The sequence below is a fragment of the Mobula hypostoma genome, chromosome 8 (genome assembly GCF_963921235.1).
Source record: "Mobula hypostoma chromosome 8, sMobHyp1.1, whole genome shotgun sequence".
Taxonomy (NCBI): domain Eukaryota; kingdom Metazoa; phylum Chordata; class Chondrichthyes; order Myliobatiformes; family Myliobatidae; genus Mobula; species Mobula hypostoma.
This window is the reverse complement of record NC_086104.1, coordinates 69731161-69755038: the sequence shown is the minus strand read 5'-3', so window position 1 is coordinate 69755038 and position 23878 is coordinate 69731161. Positions and strand designations below refer to the sequence as shown.

General features: G+C 43.1%; 1 protein-coding gene across 1 annotated transcript; it reads right to left on the bottom strand.

Annotated features, from left to right (window-relative positions):
* Positions 1–4554: 4554 nt before the first annotated feature.
* Positions 4555–23524, bottom strand: LOC134350620 (galectin-related protein-like). Its single transcript, XM_063056098.1, has 5 exons — positions 18948–23524; positions 18202–18267; positions 17965–18053; positions 14977–15154; positions 4555–6422 (listed from the first exon to the last, which is right to left on the bottom strand). The coding sequence occupies exons 1-5, from the start codon at positions 18978–18980 to the stop codon at positions 6279–6281; spliced, it is 510 nt and encodes a 169-aa protein (XP_062912168.1). The 5' UTR covers positions 18981–23524; the 3' UTR covers positions 4555–6278.
* Between the last annotated feature and the right edge of the window lie 354 nt (positions 23525–23878).

Below are 23878 nucleotides of genomic sequence, written 5' to 3'. Positions count from 1 at the left end.
AGTCTTCCACTGTGAAGACTGATGCAAATTACCCATTTAGTTCATCTGCCATTTCTTTGTCCCCCATTTCTAACTCACGAGCATCATTTCCAGTGGTCCAATATCCACTTTCATCTCCCTTTTACTCTTTATATAACTGAAACAACTTTTCGTCTCCTGCTTTATATTACTGGCTAGTTGGCCCTCATGTTTCATCTCTTTTCTTCTCGTAGGCATTCAACAAACTCCCTCTCTTGCAATCCGACACCAACCTGATTTTCCCAATCCCCTTGCATATTGAAGTCCCCCGTTACAATTGTGTTATTACCCTTATTATATGAACCCCACATCTTGGCTACTATTTGGAGGCCTATATATGATTCCCATAATAGTTTTTTTTAACCCTTGCAGTTTCTTAACTCCAACTACAAGCATTCAAGATTCTCTGAACCTTTGCACCTCTTTCTAAAGATGTAATTCCATCTCTTACCAACAGAGCCACACCACCGCCTATGCCTTCCTGCCTGTCCTTTTGATACAAAGTACATCCTTTGATGTTAAGCGCTCGACTATGGCCTTTGTTCAGCCAGGATTCAATGATTCCCACAACGTCATACCAATCTCTTTTTGTGCCACACGTTCACTTACCTTATTTCAAATGCCACGCGCACTTAAATACAGCACCTTCAGTCCTGCATTCTGCACCCTTTTGAATTTTGCCTCTGTGGTGCAATTTAACTTTTTGCTCTGTCTGCATTTGTACCTAATTATTGGCTTGCCCTTCCTTGCATTCATGTTACACCCATCATCTGCTTGTAGACCTACTGGCTCATACCCAGCTCTATCATACTGGTTCCCATCCACCCTGCCACATTAGTTTAAACCACTCCCAACAGCTTTAGCAAACTTGCCCACAAGCATATTGATCCCCCTCGCATTCAACTTCAAGCCATCCCTTTTGTACAGGTCCCATCTGCCCCAGTAGAGGTCCCAATTATCCAGAGATATGAATCCCTGCCCCCTGCTCCAATTGTTCAGCCACACATTTATCTGCCACCTCATTCTATTCCGATCCTCACTGTCATGTGGCACAGGCAGCAATCCCAAGATTACTACTTTGAGGTCCTGCTTCTCAGCTTCCTTCCCAACTCCCTGTTTCTGTTTTCAGGACCTCCTCCATTTTTCTACCTATGTCGTTGGTACCAATATGTACCACAACTCCTGGATGCTCACCCTCCTCTTTTCAGGATGTTGTGGATGCGTCCAGAAACGTCACAGACCCTGGCACCTGGGAGGCAGATTCAGGGCCAGAGGCACAGCCACTGTTGCTTACCCCAGGTAGGTCCCCCCCTACCACAACTATACTCAAAATGGAGTACTTGAGGGGGATGGCCACAGGGGTGCTCTCCACTATCTGACGTTCTCCCTTCCCTCTCCTGACTGTCACCCATTTACCTTTCTCCTGTAGCCTTGGGGTGACTACCTCCTTGTAACTCCTGTCTATCTCCTCCCCACTTTCCCTAACAAGCTGAAGGTCGTCAAGCTGCAGCTACAGTTCCCTAACACGGTCTCTAAGGAGCTGCATCTCAATGGACGTGGTGCAGATGTGGCCATCGGGGAGGCTGGGAGTCTCCTGGAAATCCCACATCTGACACCCAGAGCAGAACACTGGCTCTGTAGACATACTCCCTGTTCTTGTAATAGGTACATTTAATGTCAGAGGAATGTATACAATATACATCCTGAAATTCTTTTTAACTCTCAAGGTTTAAATAAGAAATAAGGAATGAACTTACCTACTTACCTTGCCTTCGTCTGTTCTCACTGAAGCCTTACTACTCTGCCTCAGACAACTCCAACAGTGACCGCTCCCACGATGACCGTTCGGCAAGGTGGTACCTCACCTTTATAGAGGCCGGGTTTTTAGAGCTCTTCGCTGGACCTGCGCAGGAAAGCTTCTGTTGCATCTCGCAGTACAGCGATCAACTCCAGCCATAAGTGCACTTGTGCCGAAGGAGACTGTGGAGATATTGTTGCCAATCCAATCTGACTGGAGGTGAGGACATTGAGCACCCTATTGCTTAAGGGAGTATTTAGGTCAAGGTCTTGGAGCTTATTGATTAGTTTTGAGGGAATGATGGTATTTGATGCTGAACTGTAATCAATAAAGAGCATCCTGATGTATCTTTGCTGTCCAAATGTACCAGGATTGAGTGAAGAACCAATGAAATTGCATCTACTATGGACCATTTGCTTCTGTCGGTAAATTGGAGTGGATCTAAGTTGCTTCTCAGGGAGTTGATTTGTTTCATCGCCAACCTATCAAAACACTTCATCACTGTGGGTGCAAGTGCTACTGGATGATAATTATTGAGGCAGACCACCACATTCTTCTTGGGCACTGGTATAATTGAAGCCTGCTTGCAGCAGGGGGTACCTTAATCTGCCAAAGCAAGAGGTTAAAGATATCAGTGAACACTCCAGCCAGTTGATCAGCACAGGTCTTTAGTACATGACTGACGAGTAGTAACTGTTCCTAAACATGGTGGTGTGGGACCTCCTGCCCAATGGTAGCAAGGAGAAGAGAGCTTGGCCCAGGTAGTGGGGGCCCTTAAAGATGAATGCTGCTTCCTTGTCGCAGCACTCCTTGTAAATGTACTCAATGGTGGGGAGGGCTTTGCCAATGATGGACTGCCCCATATCCCCCACTTTTTGTTGGCTTTTCCGTTCTTAGTCACAGGTGTTTCCGTACCAGGACGTGATGCGACCAGTCAGGATACTCTCCACTGTGCATCTATACAAGTGTGTCAAAGTTTTAGATAACATGTCGAATCTTCAAAGGAAGCAGAGTGCTGTCACCATGTAGGGGTGCCAAGGGAGTTGCGAACCCTAGTGCAGGATTTCCTAAAGATCAACTTGCAGGTTGAGTCAATAGGAAGGAAAGCAAATGCAATGTTAGCATTTACTTCAAGAGGGCTAGAATATAAAAGCAAGAATGTAATGCTGAGGCTTTTTAACGCATTTGTCAGACCACATCGGGAGTATTGTGAGCAGTTTTGGGCCCGATATCTAAGGAAGTATGTACTAGCGTTGGAGAGGGTTTTGAGGGATTTATACGAATGATGCTGGGAATGAAAGGGTTAAGGTATGAGGAGAATTTGATGTCTTTGAGCCTGTAGTTGCTGGACTTTAGAAAAATGAATGGGAACCATATTGAAACCTATTTAATGTTAAAAGGACTGGATAGAGTTGACATGGAGAGGTTGTTTTCGACGGTGGGAGAGTCTAGGACCAGAGGCACAGACTCAGAATAGAAAGACATCCTTTTGAATGGAGATGAGGTGGAATTTCTTTAGCCAGATTGTGGTGAATCGATGATGCCTCAGATGTAGAGGCCAAGTCACTGGGTGTATTTAAAGTGGAGATCGATAGGTTCTTGATGAGTAGGGGCGTCAAAGGTTACAGGGAAAAGACAGGAGAGTGGGACAAGAGGGGAATTAATTCAGTTATGATCAAATGGCAGAGCAGACTTGATGTGCCAAAAGGCCCAATTTTGCTCTAATGTCTTATGGACTTAATTTAAAAAGAACACTAATATTACACTGGAGTATAATTTTATTTATGTGGCCTGGTGCCAACTAGATGCCGGAGAATCAGCTGCCTGTTGTACTCTCTCCTGCAATTTAGTTCCACTAAGATGAAGGAAAAAAGAATAGCAGTCGACAAAATACTAGCAGCAGCTGAGTGCCAGTCTTCAAAATGGTCCACTGATATTCTTGAAGCTGACAAGTGGATATAAGCATTGAACACATTCCACCTAGGACTTAAATATTCAGCATAATCTTGAGATTTCTTCTATCACCTCTGACCCCTTATCACCACCATTGTCTTAGTGCCTTGAGGTTTCCATCGACTTTTTGTAACTCCCTGTTATCAGTCTCATTGGGATTTGTTTTTATTCTTTACTCTCCAGTAAAATTATGAATAGGAACAGAACTTCTTAAATTTATACTTTTCCCTGCTCTTTCTGGAGTAATATTCTGATTTAAATCAAAAATTCCCTTTGGAGAATCTTAGGTTCAAACTAATAACCCCTAACTCTGTGAGATATTATGTAGAATATTTTAGAAAATAACCTTAAAGTAACAAAAATTATGATCACGGGCAATTTGATTAAACACCAAACCATGTATTAGGACAGCTGAAAGATATGTTTTAAGAAAGAGAAGGATGCGTGAAGGCAGACCATATAAGAATCAGATAATCTTATGATTCTCTGATATTGATTCGGATGTAAGTTTTGTCCAGAGACATCAGGGAAAACATTCCCTGTTCTTCTACGAAGTGGTCATGGGATCCTTTACAATGAGTCCACTGGTGCTACAGACTCTCAGGAGCATCAACCCTAAATGGTATGTGCAGACTGGTCTCAAAAGCATAGTTTGGTTTCACCTTGACACTGACCAAAGCTGATAACGTGAAGTCATCACTACCATTGATGAAAGATTAGTGATAACATTGCCCTCAGCTGTATTTTCCATTTTCAATAAAACCATTTGAAGGCAAGTTATTTATTGAAACGATCAACCTGAGTTTGCAGACATTTTGTCATGAGTAGCAAACAATGCCGTCATTTTCCCAACCCCACTTTCACCATTACATTGAAAAAGGGAACGAAAACAAAGATGAAGGATAGGGAGGGAGAGGAATGAAAAAGGAAGTATGGGGAACTTACAAATATTTATTTGTAAATGTGCTATCAGTTGATCTTAACAAAATTAAATGCACAACATTCATGACAACGTTACATTTTGAAAGGCATCTTTGAATAACTGGTGAGTTATCTTTTCATAAAGACCCAGCAATACACTGCAGTGTTAGAGAAGCAGAAATAAAGGAGGGGGATTGAATTATGCCACTATTCAGTTATACAGCTCTTTTTAAATATGGAAAAATAATCAGGATGAGATCTTAAGACAGAGTTTCCATAATATTGATATTTCTGATAAAGTTTCATTAATGACTTCCTGAATTTAACATGCTTTTAAATAAAGCCAGATATACAGTCAATTATACAGCAGGGGAAATGTACTTCAACAAATACAGGAAAACATTAAAAATGAGTGAATAATGCCAAAGTATCTATTCTAAACACAAAACATACAGATAACATGATATTAATTGGCCTTCTTCTGACACAGTTTCTATAATAATTACTCTGTTCCAAAATATGTGATCACAAAACACTCTCCAATTAGACCTACTAATTCTCCAGATCTGTATTGGTAAATAATAGAGCTGATAATAAACACAGCTTACCCAAAGCAATCAGTTTACATACAAATGAAAACACATAAAATATCAGATATTCTAGACTTGCGTTCAATTTAGTGTTCTTTTACAGTTAGAATATTTTTAGTGAAATATTATTTTCATTACAATACAACTCACTGCAGTAATAGTGTTAACTTCCATCCCCATTACAGTTTAACTTAGCATCATTAACCCAAAAGCATAATGAAGCATAAATTAAATTATATTTCTAGAAAATTAATTCTATGAATAGCATCATGTTTTGTATTTTTATGTGATTTTTTTAAAACTCCATTATAGAGATATCAACATTTATTGCTTGTAATCTATAAAACTATTAATAACCTAGGAATTTCTAGAAATATACTTCTCATTTACAGAAACATAATAAACATCTGGTACATTCATTTGTTAACATACCCTACAGTTGATGGTTAATAATTCATTAAGACTAAAAGGCAAGATAGTTATAAATACATGGTATTACATAGCACAAAATACACCATCCATGTTACAGTACACAAAGCATGTCATTTACAATCTAAACAATACCCTGACTGTTCATTCTTTCTTTAAAATATATATTTGTTAATTATTTGTGCTGTCATTTCAGTGCGGAAACACGTGAACGAAGTGCAAGGTTTAAACAACACAAAAATACCGTGTTCATTGCCCTGCTACCCTGTCCCTCCCCCTCCCAAATTAATGTTCTGTACATATGAAGCCACGACTAGAATGTATCCTCCTTGCAGCCCAGAGCCATTATTAACCGTATTTTAATCAACTGCTGCAAGCATTTCCCCAAATTGCTCCCTAAATTCCCTGCATTAATTGCCAATGGCAAACAACAATTTGATTCTCCTTTTCACACAACAGACAATGGAGACCAACACCGAGATAGCTTAGACCCAGCTAGTACCGCCTCACATGCATGATGACAAGTCTTTGACCTAACAGCAGAAAGTTCATCTTTTTTCCAGCAGTCCTTAAGCAAGTTTGGTCAGCTGCAAGTCACCAATAATCTTTATTTCAGTAATTGCTGAAAAGTTCTCAACACGATGATGAAAATCAAAAAGCTGATGTCCATCGACAAATATGCGGAACCTTTGGTATTCGCAGTGTATCTCAAGCTGCAGATTGTGAAAATAAATCATAGTCTTTAATACAAAACAATAATGATACATTAAGTACAAAAATTATTTTATCCTACTCCTTGGAAAACAGGAATAAAAGACTACTTTGAAAATTATTTTTGATGTTTTTTTAAGTGGGGAGCTTCCTTTCTGAATGACTTTAGTCCATCAAAAGAATGTAACTCCAACTCTTGGAGTTTAGCCACCTGAGGTTGAAATGAGATCAAGATTGATCTAAGGCCCAACCGCAAATATAATTTGCAATAATTATAATTTAGGAGCAGCATGGTAGCATAGTAGTTAGCATAATGCAATTACAGTGCCATTGACCCGGATTCAATTCCCACCACAGTCTGTACGGAGTTTGTACGTTCTCCCCGTGAGTTTCCTCCCACAGTCCAAAGATGTACTGGGGGGAGAGGTGGTGAGGGGCATGGTTTATTCTGATTGTCCAGAGTTGCCTCCGTCACCATTGATTAGTTTAGGAACTGCAGTTGCTTTTCCCACTGGATAGCTGCCTGGTGTCCAGTTTCAAATACCCCGGTATATAGACAGCACAGGGGATGTCCCCTCTCCCCCTTTGTTTCTGGCAAGTGAAGCACATGACTATTGGGAAGGCATGCTCTATGCCTGCTTTTAACTAAGTATGTTTGTTGAATATTCAGCTTTGTAGTTTGGGGAACATGAATGTTTGGTTGAATTTTTACTGTTTGTAAAAAAAATGATTAATGTACCTATTCATTATCAGCAATTCCTGTCTCAGTTGCTTCAGGACAGCATCAGTGGGGGTGGGGGGGGGGAAGGCAGGAGCGAGGAGGGGGAGGCGGGAGCGAGGAGGGGGAAGGTGGGAGCGAGGAGGGGCGGGAAGGCGGGAGCGAAGGGGGGAGGCGGGGGGAGGAGGGAGAGGCAGGAGCAAAGAGGGGGAGGCGGGAAGGCGGGTGCGAGGAGGGGGAGGCGGGAGCAAGGAGGGGCGGGAAGGCGGGAGCGAAGGGGGGAGGCAGGAGCGAAGGGGGGAAGGCGGGAGCGAGGAGGGGGAAGGCGGGAGCGAGGGGGGGAGGCGGGAGCGAGCGGGGGCAGGAAGGCGGGTGCGAGGGGGGAGGCGGGAGCGAGGAGGGGGAGGCGGGTGCGAGGAGGGGGAGGCGGGTGCGAGGAGGGGGAGGCGGGTGTGAGGGGGGGGAGGCGGGTGCGAGGGGGGAGGCGGGTGCGAGGGGGGAGGGGCGGGAAGGTGGAAGTGAAGTGAGGGAGATCTCAGCAGATGTACATTTATCAGCACAGAGGATGACTGTAATGCTGAGCGTGCTGCCATTCCTTTCTAAATATACAACGTATTCTTATTGTTAGCTCACGTCTCATACTGATAAATGTAGGTTAGTTGATAAAGAATGACATTAGAAACAGAAATGAAAAATGGCTTAAATTTGCACAATAAACTAGAATACTCCTGAAAGTCAAGGTGCCCCTTGCTTTTAGTATGGATGTATGAAAGTTGCATAAAAGTACAAGTTTTATCACTGTCATGAATTCTATATTTTTAACTCTTTGCCTTCTATGAAAACAATGGTATACTGTATTGTGTTCCAAAGGACAATCTGCAAAATTGCGATCTATGAGCGTAACTTTTGGTTCATCCTGGTTTTATGGTAAAACCATAATCATGATCTTTGGTAGCTTGACGTAGAGCATAATCTAGGACGATTATAAAGATGTAAGGTGCCAGAGTGTCTCCTTGCAGCACACCAGCTAGGAGCTCGAACACTGCTGTTTCTCTGTCTGGTGATACAACTTTCGCCATGGTTTTGGTATAGCTGGACTCTATTGCTCTCAATAGACGGTCTGGCACTCCGTAAGCTTTCAGGATCTTCAGCATTTTACCTTGGTGAATGGAGTCAAAAGCTTTGCGAAAATCGATGAAAGTCAGCACGGCTGGTAGGTTATTCTTCTTGACTTCCTCGATTATTCTACGGAGAGCAAGTATTTGCATTACTATTGTGTGCTTCTTCCAAAAACCATTCTGATTGAATCTTAGCTTAGGGTCAATGGCGGTGCGAATCCTGTTCAAGATCATCTGATTGTATAGCTTTGCTAAGATGCAGGTCAAACTGATACCGCGGTAGTTATCTATCTTCGTGAGGGATCCAGACTTGGGGACTGGGATAATGTTTGAGAGTGACCACTGTTCTGGTTTGTCACCTTTCATCAGTGCCGTATTACATACGTCCAGCAAGATGAAGTCCAGCTCACAGTTCTTCAGGACATCTGGTGGTATCCCATCTGGTCCAGCGCTCCTGCCCTGTTTGAGTGCATTTTTGACCTTCTTCAGTTCTTCAATGGTGAATGGGACGTCATCGATATCGACTTGCGTTAGTATCGTGGGTATGTCCTCTTCTTCTTCCGTGATCATTGGAGGGCTTCCCAGCAGGTTCTTAAAGTGGGTAAACCATGTCTGGGCACAGTCCTCTGCTGTTTTACCACTTATTTGACCTGATGGGGACTTCTTCCGTCTACTGATCTCATTGACTAGGCGCCATGCTTCTCCATGCTGCTTGTCTTCATTAGCAGCTTCTATCTCTCTAATCCTCTCAGCTGGTTCCTCTTCCTTCAGTTGGCCGTAGGTGGCAAAGAGATTCTTCTTTGCTGTCTTGAACTTGTCTCTGAGCTTTTCTGTTTCGTTCCTTCTAAGGTCGGCATGACAAGCATCGACCACACTTCCTGCTGCGACGACCTCAGGATGTTTCGAGATCCGGCTTTTCTTGATTTGCTTCACAGTAGGCAAACACTTTGTTGCATCTGTGTGTGCGTCTATGAGCCGTTGATAGCGGTCAGTGGCAGTCTCTTCCTCCTCCCTTTGTCCTGCTCTCTGACCAGTTGGAGGAAGCACAGCAGCTACTGACAAAAGTGGAAATTGAATGCAATAAAGTTGGACTTCACCTAAACGCTAAAAAGACAGAGTATATGGCGTTTAATTGCGACACAGGTACCTTTAAGACCATAAACAATGATACAAGTAAGAAAGTCTTTGACTTCAAGTACCTCAGATCAAGAAAGATGAATTCAGAGAAGGACATAAAGATACAGAAGGCGCTGGCAGGGAGGGCTATGAATGACATGAAGGAAATCTGGAAGTCGAACCTGACCAGAGGGCTTAAAAAGAGGATCTTCATAGCAGTCATAGAGTCCATTCTCACGTACGGATGCGAGACGTGGACACTCACCAAGACGATGCGAAAGTCTCTAGATGGTTGCTATACACAAATGCTCCAGATGGCTCTTGACGTGAGATGGCAACAGCAGATGACGAACGTCGAGCTCTATAACGACCTACCAATGCTCACCACTAAAATCGAGCCGAGAAGACTGCAACTAGCTGGGCACTGTCTACGCCACCCCGAGCTACCTGCCAGCCTAGTCATCATATGGGAGCCCAAGCACGGGAGGATGAACCCTGGGCGCCCTCCCAAGACTATGGTCAACACGCTCCTAGAAGATAGCGGTGCGGCTAATGTAATGAACTGAACACACTGATGAGGGAGAGGGAGAAGTGGAGAGTCCGTCATCGTGCCCGATGCCGGCCCCCTAGGCCTGAGTCGTCATAGTAGTAGTAGTTCCAAAGGACATAAAACACGTTTTCCATCCACATCTGCCATTCTGCAACCACCTCCCATAAATTGTTGTAGAAAAAATACCTGATCAGATCAACAATTTTTAGGCTAAAGTACTTTTAATTCTCAGATCTGTAAACAGCCACATTTTTATTTCACCTTTTCAAATCTGCATATTCAATTAAATTGGGAATTTACAGCATGCAATGTTACTCAATCCTCCGGTACTAGCTGACAAAGTTTATCCCTCTATGGATTCTGCCTGACCTGCTGAGTTTCTCCAGCATTTTGTGTATTGCTCAAGATTTCCAACATTTCACATCTTTGTTAACTCTACAGTGCCATGTTTGGGGCCATTGTCCTGCTGCAGAATGAAGTGGGGACTGTCCAGACATCTCCCAGAAGGTATTGTGTGAACAATGAGAATTTGCTTGTACTTGAGAATTCCATTAATTCTGACTTGATCACCGACTCCATTTGCAGAAACGCAGCCTCAAACCTGCAGAGAACGTCCACCGTGCTTCACCACTGGCTGCAGACACTCATCCACGTAGCGCTCTCCAGCTCTTCTATGGACAAACTGCCTCCTGTTTGAGCCAAAATTTCAAATATTGATTCATCAGTCCAGAGCACTTGCCACCATCGTTCAGCAACCCAGTCCTTGTGTTTTTGTGCCTAGGGGAGTCTCTTGGCTTTGTTTCCACTTGGAAGAATGGCTTTTTGGCAGCAACTCTTCCACGAAGACCACTTCTGACAAGACTTTTGGGACTGTGGAGGGATGTACTTGGGATCCAGTAATTTCTGAGAGTTCAGAGCTGATTGGAGTGCTGGATGACTTCCGATTTAGAGTGGACATCGGTTTGATACATCTCTCCTTAGATGCACTCAGTCTCCTTGGCCAACCACTGCATTTCTGGTCCTCAACCTTGCTCGATTCTTTGTGTTTTGACAGCTTGAAACTCCTGCCTGCTGCAAAATTTCTGCTTGGGAGAGACTTTGCTGATGCAGGATATTGTGTTGCTATGGCCACTCTTACCATTGTGTAAGAATTGATGATAGGAAGGTTAACTGTCACATCTGCCATGCCCTCACCTTTAATTTGGTTGTCCTTCACCCAGTTTGATTCCTTCTACACCTGTTTTGTTTCAGATATTCAGTTTAGTTCATTCAACACATTATGTCATTGATCATTAGCACCTGTCTGCTATTTTTGTTTAATTATGCTTTGGGCTGTATACCTACAAAGTAATCAAGCTTTCAGTTGAAAAGTGGCTATTACAAAATCTTTAACAAAATACAGAAATTCACCATGACATTTAACTTCTTGGAAAATGAATGTTTGGAAATTAAAAATTTGCTCTTTTCTACTGACACAAATGCAGAAGACAAAAAAACCCATCTAAAACAAAACTTACATTAAAAAAATTAAGGATGCAAAAAAAATATTTTGCACAGTACTGTAGGTGGGTAGGTTAGTAAGTTTGTAGATGACAGAGATTGGTGGTGTTGTGGTAGTGTAGAAGACTGGCAAAGAATACAATGGGATATAGGTCAGTTGCAGATACAGTATGGGCAGAGAAATGGCAGAGGGAGTTGAACCCAGCCAAATGTGAAGTGTTGCACCTTGGTAGGTCAAATGCAAAGAGACAGTACACTGTTAAGGGCAAGATCCTCAACAGAGTTGATGAACCAAGGGATCTTTGGGTCCAAGTTCACAGCTCCGTGGAAGTGGCTATGCAGGTTGTTCAGGTGGTTAAGAAAGTAAGTGGCCTGCTTGTTACTCAATGCCTTTACTAGTCAAGGCATTGACTTCAAAAGTCACCAAGTTTGCTTGAAACTTTATAAAATTCCAGTTAAGCCGCATCTGGAGTTTTGCACACGGGTCTGGTCAACTCGTCATTGGAAGGATGTCGAGGCTTCGAAAAGGGTGCAGATGTTTAATGGGATGTTGCCTGCATTAGAGAGCATTTATTATAAACAGAGGTTGGCAGAGTTGGGTTGTTTTCTCTGGAGCAGTAGAGGCTGAGGGAGATCTGATAGAGGTTTATAAGATTATGAGAGGCACAGAAAGAGCCGACAGACAGTATTTTTTCCAGGGTTGAAATGTCTGTTACCAGCGGTGAGAGGGGTAGTTTCAAAGGGGACGTGAGGGGCAAGTTCCTTGCACAGAAAGTGATGGGTGCCTGGGAACTGCTGTCTGGGGAGTGGGGTAGAAATGTTCAGGACTGTTTTTTGTTTACTTAGAGATCCAGCCCTTCAAACCACACGACCCAGCAACCCCTGACAAACCTGATTCTCCCTAACTTAATCACGGACAATTTTACCTAATCAACCCAGGATGACGGGAGAAAACCGGAGGACCTGGAGAAAACTCACGAATTTCACGAGAAAGACTCCTCACAGAACTGCGCTGGATTTGAACTCCAAACTCCGGAATGCCCCGAGCTATAATAACATCACACAAACTGCTACGCTACCGCGAGATGTTTAGACAGACACATGAACGTGAGGAAAAAGGAAGGGTATGGACATTGTGTTGGCGGAAGAGATTAGTAAAGAAAAACAAAGTTTATCTTTCAGGTTGAAAGCTATTCCACTAGAACTGGGAAAATAAGAAAACAAGTTAATTTTAAGTTGCCAACAGTATGTGAGATGGCGAGGATAAGAGAGTATCTTTGGTGGGGGGAAAAGCCAAGGGTGCCCAGGCAATTTTGATATTCAGAGGTCTCTGGTTAAAAGTCAGTTAGAAAAAGAAAACTGTGAGTTGCAAGTCAGAGTGGTTGCTGGAATCTGACATCAAAAGGCAAATTCTGGAAATGCCCAGGAGGTTAGGAGGTTGTGGAGGGGGAAACTGAATTAATATTTACAGATGGATAGTCCCACAGCAGAACTGGCTAGTTCTGCTGCAAATAATATGCAACTTAACTGAAACTGTTGAATTCTGAAGTCCCAAAAACTACAATGTGTAAAAAGAAAATGAGGTGAAACTTCTCGAGCTTCCCCCTCCGCCAACTAAAATTTCACACAAGTGTCACACACGTCTCACAGCACTAGCAGTTTATCAAGCAACTCTCGTAAATGACATTCCAATGTCCCACTACACCTTTGTACACTTAACACTACTCCTATGTTAATATAGCAACGGTTTCTCAGTCTGTGTACTACCAGCTATTCAGCTGAGGCAAGAACATGCCAGAAAATTTGAGATACTGTTGTAATAAATAACAGCAGATGAGTGGAGACGTGTGCATGCACTGATTCAGAAACCTGCTGGAGAGACTCCTTGCAACCGTTGGAGTTGAAGAGATAGAAGCCATAATCACGGGGATTGAATATTGAAAGGCTTAGATAGAGTGGACGTTTCCCATTGTGGGTGAACCAGAGGACATGGCCCTAAAGCAGAGGAATGTCCATTTAGAATAGAGATGAAAAGGAACTTCTTTAGCCAGAGGGTGTCAAATCTGTAGAATTCATTACCACAGGTGGCTGTGGAGGCCAAATCACTGAGAATATTTAAAACAAAGGTCGTTAAGTTCTTGATCAGTCAGGGCATCAAAGGTTACAGGGAGAAGGCAGGAGAATGGGATTGAGAGTGATAATAATCGGCCGTGATGGAATGGTGGAGCAGACTTGATGGGCCAAATGGCCTAATTCTGCTCCTGTATCTCATGATCCAGAGACAATACAATATGCCTATGATTAATAATAACCACACTCCACATTTTCATCTGATAGATTAGATATGTGAGCAGTGCCCTCTTCGTTTTACATATTCCTCCACTCGTGCTTTTCATATGGGAAATCTGGACCAAGCTATTAAGCAGCAAGGACTCTCTCAGCACATTAGATGTTTGCAATCATCAGGGCAGCAGCAATACACGGTGTAAGAAACAAGCTGGCCTTGTCTTCCTGCTCTGCAATGTGCAACTCCTGTGTCCCTTCCTCTATATTCTCAGTCTCTAACTGCTTCCATTCATTCATTGACTCGATAAACTTTCTACTTTACAGCTTACCCTTTGGTAACCCTGGTTTTACCCTAACTGAGATATTCTCCTCCTCCACTTGACAACTTTATTCTGTCTCCCTTCCAGATCTGATGAAGGGTCCTTGACCTGAAACGTTAAATGATTCTCTCCCAGATACGTATTCGTAACTTTTTTTTGATTTTAATGAAGGGAAATGGTAGCTGTTTTTCCATGAAACTGCACACAAGTTTCACCTCAAGATACTTAGGTGAGGATTACATGGGGTACAGAGGAAGGGTGATATGCATACACAGGGAGATGCTCGGAGTGAATTCTAGCCCAAACTTAATGTTAAGGTGCATGTGGGGAGCCTAACTTTAAATGTACATGGAGCTCATTCTTTTTAGCATGGTGGTGGTGGGCAACTCCAGTTCGTTTGATGGTAGCTATCTCTACTTTTTCAGCAGCACGGAGACTACTCGAGCTCTGCACGCTCCTGTGAAAGCTCAGATTACTGCTGCCATCTTCATGGTTATGGCCACCCAGGCTGAGCACGTCACAGCAGTCCAGCAATCTGAAGGTAATGCTGGCATACTTTTGCTACGACTGGCATTATTTTCAAGCACCATCCTCCTCAGGGTAATACCGTTCAGCTGCTCAATGGTATGAGTTCCTTGCAAACAGCACTTTAGTCAAGAAATTTCTTTTCAAAACTTTAATGAAATTATTGCTCATTCATATACTTACCTTCACTGCATCTGCACTATCCATCCTTTCACTGTCATTTATCAAATCACTCATCTTTTCTACGAAAAAAAAGCCTTAACCTATTCAATACTTCATGCAAAGTACAATCTCTCAGTTCTGACATGATCCTTGAATGTTGTTTTCGCTTCTTCTCCCCACTAACGGTGCCTCAATATCAGCCGTATAATAGAGAACAAAATCGTGTACGGTATTCCTGAGATGGGTAACATTGCTACTCACCCTAAATGGCTGGTCTGGAATGAAGGGAAAGTAGGGGATGGGCATTTCTTCTTCTCCCCATTCTCCAGAAACGAAAGCATTTCTGACAAACTGCTGATCAGCAAATCTTGCCTGAAGTTCAATGGCAACATCGGCTGGTGACACATCTGAGTCTCCGCAGCACAAACTGATTTCAAAGCTTCATTTGGAACAAAAAACAAACCAAATCAGAAAACAGAAACTGCTCAAGCTTTCAAAGCCTCTAAATGAAGTGTTCAGTTAAGTCGCACTCTAAGATCTGTGATGAATTTTGTAGCTGCCTGTAAGGAGGTCAATCTCAAGGTTGTACATGTATACACACTTTGATAATAAATGTACTTTGAATGTTGAATTTGCCAGCTGAAATGCCTACGCCATTCTGGAGTGAAACCAGTGGTGTAGTTTTCCACTCCCAGGACTTCTGTGCTACTTTCCCAGCTCTCAGGTTGGGAAATTCACCTGCTGAACTCACACCAAGTTAACTGGGCACTTTGAAACCAAAAGGGGAAGTTGGCAGACAAGAGAAATTATAGCCTGTAAATTTATTACAAGTGAGGTATACATTATTTACAAGTGAGGTGAGTTTTCCTCATACTTTTGTATTAGTTTAAATAATGTGAATAGTTTTTAAATAGTATTTTAATGTTGAACAAAGTTCTGAGTAATTTAACTGAAGGTAGATGGCAATCTTGACAGCCAGTGAGTGAGAGACAAGATGTGACAAAGGGATGTCCTGAAATGTGCCACTCCTCTCTCCTCAGCTGACCACTAGTGTTGGTAGACTGTGTCTTGCTGATGCGTTGAGAAGTTGCCTCCCAGCTGAATACTGTGTCTGGAACTAAACTGAAAATAGTTTGGTCTCAGGCACAGATAATCAGCAATCTTCTGGCCAGAAGTGTTCAGTGTCAATTCTAATAATTTGTCTTTCACATGCCTACAGAGGTGGAAAAGCTCGAGGCCCGGTGCCAGGCAAATAACCTCTACCTCAATATTAACACCACAAAGGAGACGGTTATCGACTTCAGGAGAATCCGCATCACTCACACGCCTCTTTAAACCAGTGGTACAGCAAAGGAAACTGCGGGCAGTTTCAAACTCTGGGAGTGTACATCTCGCACAACCTCGCATGGTCACAGAACACATCCTACACAATCAGGAAAGCTCACCAACACCTCTGCTTTCTGAGAAGGCTGAAGAGAGATGGACCGTGCATTTCAATATTCACGATCTTCTAGAGAGCATCCGAGCAAACTGCATCATTGCATGGTACAGAAACTGCACCACGGCAGACAGGAAGGCTCCACAACAGGTAGTCAAAACCCAACACATCGCCAGCACCAGTCTACCCACCATTATGGACACATACGGAAATGTGCTGTAAAAAAGCCAGCAAATCATGAAGGGTCCCACCCACCCTGCTCCTGGACTGTCTGTCCCACTCCCATCAGGGAAGAGGCTAAAAACACTGGAAAATCTGCAGATACCAGAAATCCGAAGCACACACAAAAAACGCTGGAGGAACTCAGCAGGCCAGGCAGCATCTATGGAGAAGAGTAAACAGTCGATGTTTCAGGACTGGAAAGGAAGGGGGAAGAGTCAGACCAAGAAGGTGGGGGGAGGGGAGGAAGTAGCATAAGGTGGCAGGTGATAGGTGAACCTGGGAGAGGGGGAGGGGTGGTGAAGAGCTGAGAAGTCGATTGGTTGAAGAGGTAAAGAGCTGGAGAAGGGGGAGTCTGATAGGAGAGGACAGAAGAAGAGGAGGAGCGCCAGAGGGAGGTGATGGGCAGGTAGAAAGGTAAGGTGGAGAGGGAAATGGGATGGGGTATGGTGAAGGGGGAGGGGCAATTACTGGCAGTTTGAGAAATCGATGTTCATGACATCAGGTTGGAGGGAGCCTACCCAGACGGAATTCAAAGTTTTGCTCCACCAACCTGAGTGTGGTCTCATTGTGGAAATAGAGGAGGCCATGGTCTGACATGTCGGAATGGGAATGGGAAGTAGAATTAAAATGGGTGGCCACTGGGAAATTCCGCTTTTTGTGGTGGATGGAATGAAGCAGCTCGGTGAAGCGGTCTCCCAATCTGCATTGGGTCTCACTAATATAAAGCAGGCTACACTGGGTGCACCAGATACAGCAGATAAAAATCAAGGCTGTGCAAGACAGGGTTGTGCCAAAATTGAAAGATAGAAACGTCAGAAGCTTGTGATGTTGATGCGGCAGCAAAGGCAATTGAGAGACTTAAGAACAATGAATAGAATCATGAAATTTAGATAGTGCTTTCCTGTATGAAAATCAAAGCAAGTAATCATGTTTCACTGTGTCTGAATAAACAAACAAAATGTTAAAGTGAACCATAACATAACCACAACATCTTAGTTATCGCTCAGTGCTGAGACTTAGTTTTAATAATACTTTCCAGGACTGTTAAAGGTCAAATGGCTGAACTTGAACATTTCCCACCTACAATACCATTCTGCATTTTTGCTTAGTTACATAACTCTGCATGAATAGAATAATTTCCAAAGATATTTCACTTTCTAAATGGTTATATATATATATTAGATCAATGCCAAATCATTTCAACTTCAGAAGATTAATCCAAACCGTTGGAAATAGTTCCCTTCAGATAAACAAGAGACCTAAACAAAATTGAACTTATTCAATCGAAAGTGGAAACAGTACAAATTTGTGTTTGTGTTTGAGTGCTGTACTGAAATCTGTTCTGTCATTTATCACGTAACAGCCTGTGTTAGACACGAAGAGTTTTTTCACATCAGAATGATGCACATTCTTATATTATTTCTCCAATATTAAAGCTCAAAATTGCCTCTTTTTGAGAGCTATTTTCACAATTTTCTTCTCAAAAGAAACATAATATTAGTTAAGGAATATACTATCTTTGCCTTAAGTTTGTTAAAACCTTTCTGAACTTAGCCCTAGTGAATACTGAAGGAATTATTGATCTGTACCTTGCTGGGCTGGGATCCACGATACCCATCACAATGATCTTCTTTCCTGGTCTCATCCCTCCTTTTATAGTACCACAAAAAGGAACAGTCTTAAAAGAAAGTAAGGGATTGGTCCTTGTAAGTTTCACAGCCCAGCAGAATTGTACATTATCAAGCAACAATGACAAATAAGATAATCTTGCATACAATATTTATAAAGTTTTTTTAAAATGTCAAAGAATAGTATTTTGTTTTTACCAAGCGTGGTACATCTTCAAAGTCTGGGGAAGTTAATGAGTTGTTCAAGTGATGTCCGTCCACTATCTAAGAGTGAAATGGAAGATTATCATACATTATAGCATTCCTATCAGTTTCTCTAAATACAAGGCACGGTTCAATATTACACTGCATCAATACTTGTGATTCATGAACAGTTCCAGCAGAAAATGTAGGACAGAATGGGTGATGGAAACGAACGTAAATCTTCCACAATCTGCGGGATTTCATCAGTGACAAATGATTTGCCTTTGATCGATAATACAGCGCTGGAATCGAGGATGAGTACGTTAAATTGAGATTTCTCGTAAATTGGGGGCAGTGAAGTGCGAAATCTGAAATCTGAACTCCGGGAACGGCAGGGATACCGGTGCGAAACCGCAGTCAATCCCACACTAATCGGTGGTAGGAGTCTGTTATCAATCTCGGCCTCCGACGGTGGAAGCCGCAGTCAACTGCAGACCGGCCTAAAAAGCAGAATATCCTGGAGCCGATTCCAAGGAATCCCGGAATCAAATCGGCCCGCAAACCGGGCACCGGGAACAAATTCAAGGTGATGCTGAGCGAGTCGGGGTCAGTTTGAACAAGAAGTCGTGGGTCTCCCCTGCCCCCGGCGTAGCGGATCCCGGATCCCAGATCCCAGATCCCAGGTTCCCCGCCTCGGCTCCGCTCAGCAAACGTGGCCCCGAACGATGCCATGCATCGCCCCCTCATGCCCGTGCACTTACCACTCTGTCGCTTTTCGCTGCTGATCCCGCCATCTTCACACAGAAACTGGGCCGAGTTTGCAGGAGGAAGGCGGGTCTGAGCCGAGCCGCGCCGAGCCACCGTGCAACAGGCTCCGAGCCCCGCCTGCCCACCGCCGTCTGCACCGCCCAGACCAACCTGTGCAGTCCCCCCCACCGACGGGACAAGGCAGACAGCGACGGCAGGCTTCTGCACCGGCCCAGACCGCGGGTCGCAATGGGCAATGGCGTCACGGGATCCCAGTAATCCGCTCAGATGTGTGTTAAACTGCACCACAAATCAGGAATTACAGAAGAAATCAAACTGGAACGAGGGGAAGGCTGCGGTTTACCAACAAACCAGTACTTGAGGTGTTCAAAACTCATGAAAGGATTTGTGTCGAGTTTCAGTGGCAGAAGGCTCGTAACCAGACAAACTCTCAGACTTAATTTGTAGGACAAAGAACCAGAAGGGAATGAAATTAGGCATTTTTGTCTCAAGTATAACCGGGAATTTGCCAGCTGAAAAGGAGGTGGAAACGGATTCAATAACAACTTCCAAAGTGGATTTGCGGATCGAAAGGAAATACTGTTTCAAAGCTATGGGGGAAAGAGCAGCGAAGTAAGATTAATTTCGAAAGGACTGGCATTCGCACGACGGGCCATGGGCTTCAGGGCTGTTTGTTTCTTTGTGGCGAAACAGAAGTGTTTCAGATGGGAATAGTAATGGCATTGCGCCCTTGCAGTTGGCTTGGACCCAGTGGGCAGAATACTCTGCTGTGTTGTCAAATAAAAAAAGATAAGATAGGCTATCATAGCCCCCTACTCTCTTAATGGGAGTAATAAATTATAAGGAGGACACGAGAGTCTGAAGGGGCTATTACTGAGTTAGGCGAGTTGTCAAAAAAAATTGGCAGATGGTACAAAGTGTGAAGTACATGTTTATCCACTCTGACAAGAACAGAAAATGATTAAACAGAGAGATCCAACAGAGTACTACTGTATGGAATGATCTGGGTGTTCTTGTAAATGTAAAACGGAAAGTTAACTGGAAAATATAGTGACTAAATGAAATGTTAAAACCATTGCAAAGGAGACAATGAAATCAAAGAAGATCCTGTGACAATTGCATAGCCTATCTGTGGTATCACATTATTAATACCCTAGCATATTATTAATTCATCTATTTTAGGTGCTCCACAACGTTAAAATAAATTTACTAGTTATCTCAGTTAAGTTAAAAGGCAGCACAAGGACTAATTGGGTGTAAAAGGAGCTCTGGATATATATAGTGAGCCACATGCCAAAGCACTGCCATTTCCAAACGGTTGCATAGCAGGTGATCAGTGTGTGCTTTACTGTATCTGAAAGAAGACTGGGGAATTAATTCCCATGTCCAATAAGTAATTATCCCTCAGTCAGTAACGCAATAAAAATCAAATCAATTTAACTTGTGAAATTATTAGCTGTTTCCTTTTCTACATTACAACAGAGAATACATTTTGTAAAGTACATCATCGGACTGTAATCACTGAGATATTCTGCGGTGATGGAAGATGACAGATAAATATAAGTTTGTGCATCCTACTTAATAAATATAACTGAGGGACAAACCTCAAAGTACATACTCTATGTGGCCCCATATCCAACCCTGAGATTCATTTTCTTGTGGGCATACACAGTAAATCTAAAAAACACTATCGAATCAATGAAAGGCTGCACCCAATAGGACAGACAAACAACCAATGTGCAAAATGCAACAAATGGTGCATTTGCAACAACAGTAATAATAAGTACTGTGAGCGTGAGATTTAAAGTGAGTCCATAGTTTGTGGTGGGCTCAGTATGTGGTGGAACAGTTCAGTGTTGGAGTGAGTGAAGTTATCTTCCTGGTTCAAGAGCCTGATGGTTGAGGGGTAATAACTGTTCCTGAACCTGGTGCTGTGGGTCCTGGGGCTCCTGTACCTCCTTCCTGATGGCAGCAGCAAGAGGAGAGCATGACCTGGGTGGTGGGGTCCTTGATGATAGATGCTGCCTGTGATGGACTGGGCCGTATCCACTACCTTTTGCAGGATTTTCCATTCAAGGACATTGGGGTTTCCATACCAGATTGTGATGCAACCAGTCAATGTACTCTCCCAACACAGATATATAGAAGTTTGTCAAAGTTTTACATGTCATGCCAAATCTTCACAAACTTCTAAGGAAGTAGAGGTGTTGCCGTGCTTTCTTTGTCATTTTGCTTATGTGTTGGGCCCAGGACAGATCACCTGAGATGATAACACCAAAGCATTTAAAGTTGCTGACCCTCTCCACCTCTAATCCTCTGATGAGGACTGTCTCATGGACTTCTAGTGTCCTCCTGATGAAATCAATGACCCTTGGTCCTACTGACACTGAGTACTCAGCCAGATTTTCCATGCCGAATTGTCATCATCTTTGATTTGGTCAACGACAGTGGTGGTGCCAGCAAACTTAAATGTAACATTGGAGCTGTGCTGAGTCACACAGTCATAAGTGTAAAATGAGTAGAGCAGGGGGGTAAGCACACAGCCTCGTGGTGCACCTCTGCTGGTGGAGATCGTGGAGGAGATGTTGTTACCAATCTGACCTGACTGGGGTCTGCAAGTGAGGAAATCCAGGATCCAATTGCAAAATGAGGTATTGAAACTTATTGATCAGTTTTGAGGGGCTGATAGTATTAAGTGCTGAGCTGTGGTCGATAAAGAGCATCCTGATGTATACATTGTTGCTGTCCAGATGTTCCAAGGTTGAGTGGAGAGCCAGTGAAATGGCATCTGTTGTGGACCTGTTGTGCCGGTGGGCAAACTGGAGCGGATTTAAGTCGCTTCTCAGGCAGGAGTTGATGTGTTTTATCACTAACCTCTCAAAGCACTTCATCACAGTGGATGCAAGTGCTTCTGGATGATACTCAGTGAGGCAGGTTTCCACCCTCATCTTAGGCACTGGTATAATTATAGCCTGTTTGGTGCGGGTGGGTATCTCAGACCGCTGAAGCGAGAGGTTAAAGATATCGGTGAACAGTCCAGCCAGTTGACTGGCACTGGTCTTTAGTACTCAGCGTGGTACCCCATCTGGGCTGGATGATTTCTTTAGGTTCACCCTCCTGAAGGATGCTCTCATGTTGGCCTCAGAGACCGAAATCGCAGGGTCATCAGGGGCTGTGGGAGTTCACAAAGGTTCCTTCATGTTTTGACAGTGAAAGCAAGAATAGAAGGCATAGAGCTCCTCTGGAAGTGAAGCCCTGTTGTCATTTACCGTATGTCGCTTGGTTTCACTCTGTAGGAGGTGATGGCATTCAAGCCCGGACACAGCTGTTGAGCATCCTTCAGTGGTTCAAGTTTGGTCTGGAAATGCCACCTTGCACGTGAGATGGCTTTCCAGAGGTCGAATGTGGACCTCTTGTATCTTCCTTGGTTGCCAGACCTGAATGCCACTGATCAGGCCCTCAGCTGATTACGGATCTCATGGTTCATCAAGGGCTTCTGGTGGGGGAAGACTGATTAATTTTGTGGGACTGTTTCTATAAAGTCTGTGACAACTGTGGTGTATTCGTTCGGATCCTCTGATGAGTCCTTGAACACAGCCCAGTCCACCAACTCTAAGCAATCCCACAGCCACTCCTAATCATAGTGTAGCAATGATTGAGTGTGTTGGGACCCCTGGTGCCGCAAGTTATATTTTGATGCTAATTGGAGGAGATTTCTTCAAACAAGCCTGATTGAAGTCCCTAACCATGATTTAAAATGCATCGGGCTGGGCAGTTTCTTGTTTTCATGATGGCAGCGTTCGATATCTCGAGTGCCTGATTAATGTTGGCTCTTGGCAGTATGTCAACTATGGTCAGGGTCACTGAGAAGAGCTCTCTTGGTAAGGAGAACAATCAGCACCTAATCGTTAGATGTTCCAGGTCGGGGGAACAAGAGTGTGACAAGACCAAGACGGCTGTATATAATCACCACAGAGGGTTTATCATGAAACACAGACCCCCACCCTTTTCCTTCTCTGAATCAGCAGTTCAGTCCACCCTGTGTATCGAGAAGCCCTCGGGTCTCATCATTGAATCCATCATGTTAAGTGTGCAAACAACAGGAATTCTGCAGATGCTGGAAATTCAAGCAACACACATAAAATTTGCTGGTGAACGCAGCAGGCCAGGCAGCATCTCTAGGAAGAGGTGCAGTCGACGTTTCAGGCCGAGACCCTTTGTCAGGACTAACATGTTCAGAGTGCGCCATGTATCTGAACGAGTGAGGTATTACAAAAATCAAAATACATAACAAACTTCTCATTTGATATTTACTGCATGTCATTAAAAATGAAGGCTTTAAATTTAAGGTGCAATGGTTTTAATTTAATTTATTTCATTTTAATAGTTTCAAGTACATTGTTAATTAATAATCTACATGTAAGCATGATAAATCTGTTAGCCACCACTGGGCTGTAGGGTTTTAACGGTATCACTGATCACATAGATCACTGTTTTATATAAATTGAACAACATCAATGGGTGCTGTATTAAACTGTCAATAGATATTTGACTTTTGAAACAAATTGCATTAAAATGATTTAATCCTAATTATGAGGTGCTTATTCCAAAGACTGTGATAGAATATTTTCCACTATCTTGTTTTGTCAATCCATAAAGCAACTCGCTCTGATGCATGTTAATAATGTTGACTACTATTTAGAAAATTGTGTTCATTAAACAGCTAAGATAGTAGAGAAGGTGCGATGCTTGATTGCAGTCATTAATTGAATAACGGGACCCAATAGTAAAAATTTCTGCTCATTAAACGCTATAGCATTTTGTAAACCATACCTCTACTTAAAGCTATTTGGCAATATGAAGTTTGTATAAAAGAAGGCCTTTAAAAATCTAAGTGAACTGCATAGTGATGAAACATGCTAAA

Excerpts from the sequence above, each read along its gene's own strand:
- LOC134350620 (XM_063056098.1), bottom strand. The coding sequence starts at position 18,980 with ATGGCGGGATCAGCAGCGAAAAGCGACAGAGTG. Across the intron at positions 18,054-18,201 it reads TTGAAGATGTACCACGCTTG|ACTGTTCCTTTTTGTGGTAC; the intron begins GTAAAAACAAAA and ends CTTTCTTTTAAG. Across the intron at positions 6,423-14,976 it reads TTCCAGACCAGCCATTTAGG|CTTGAGATACACTGCGAATA; the intron begins GTGAGTAGCAAT and ends CACAATCTGCAG.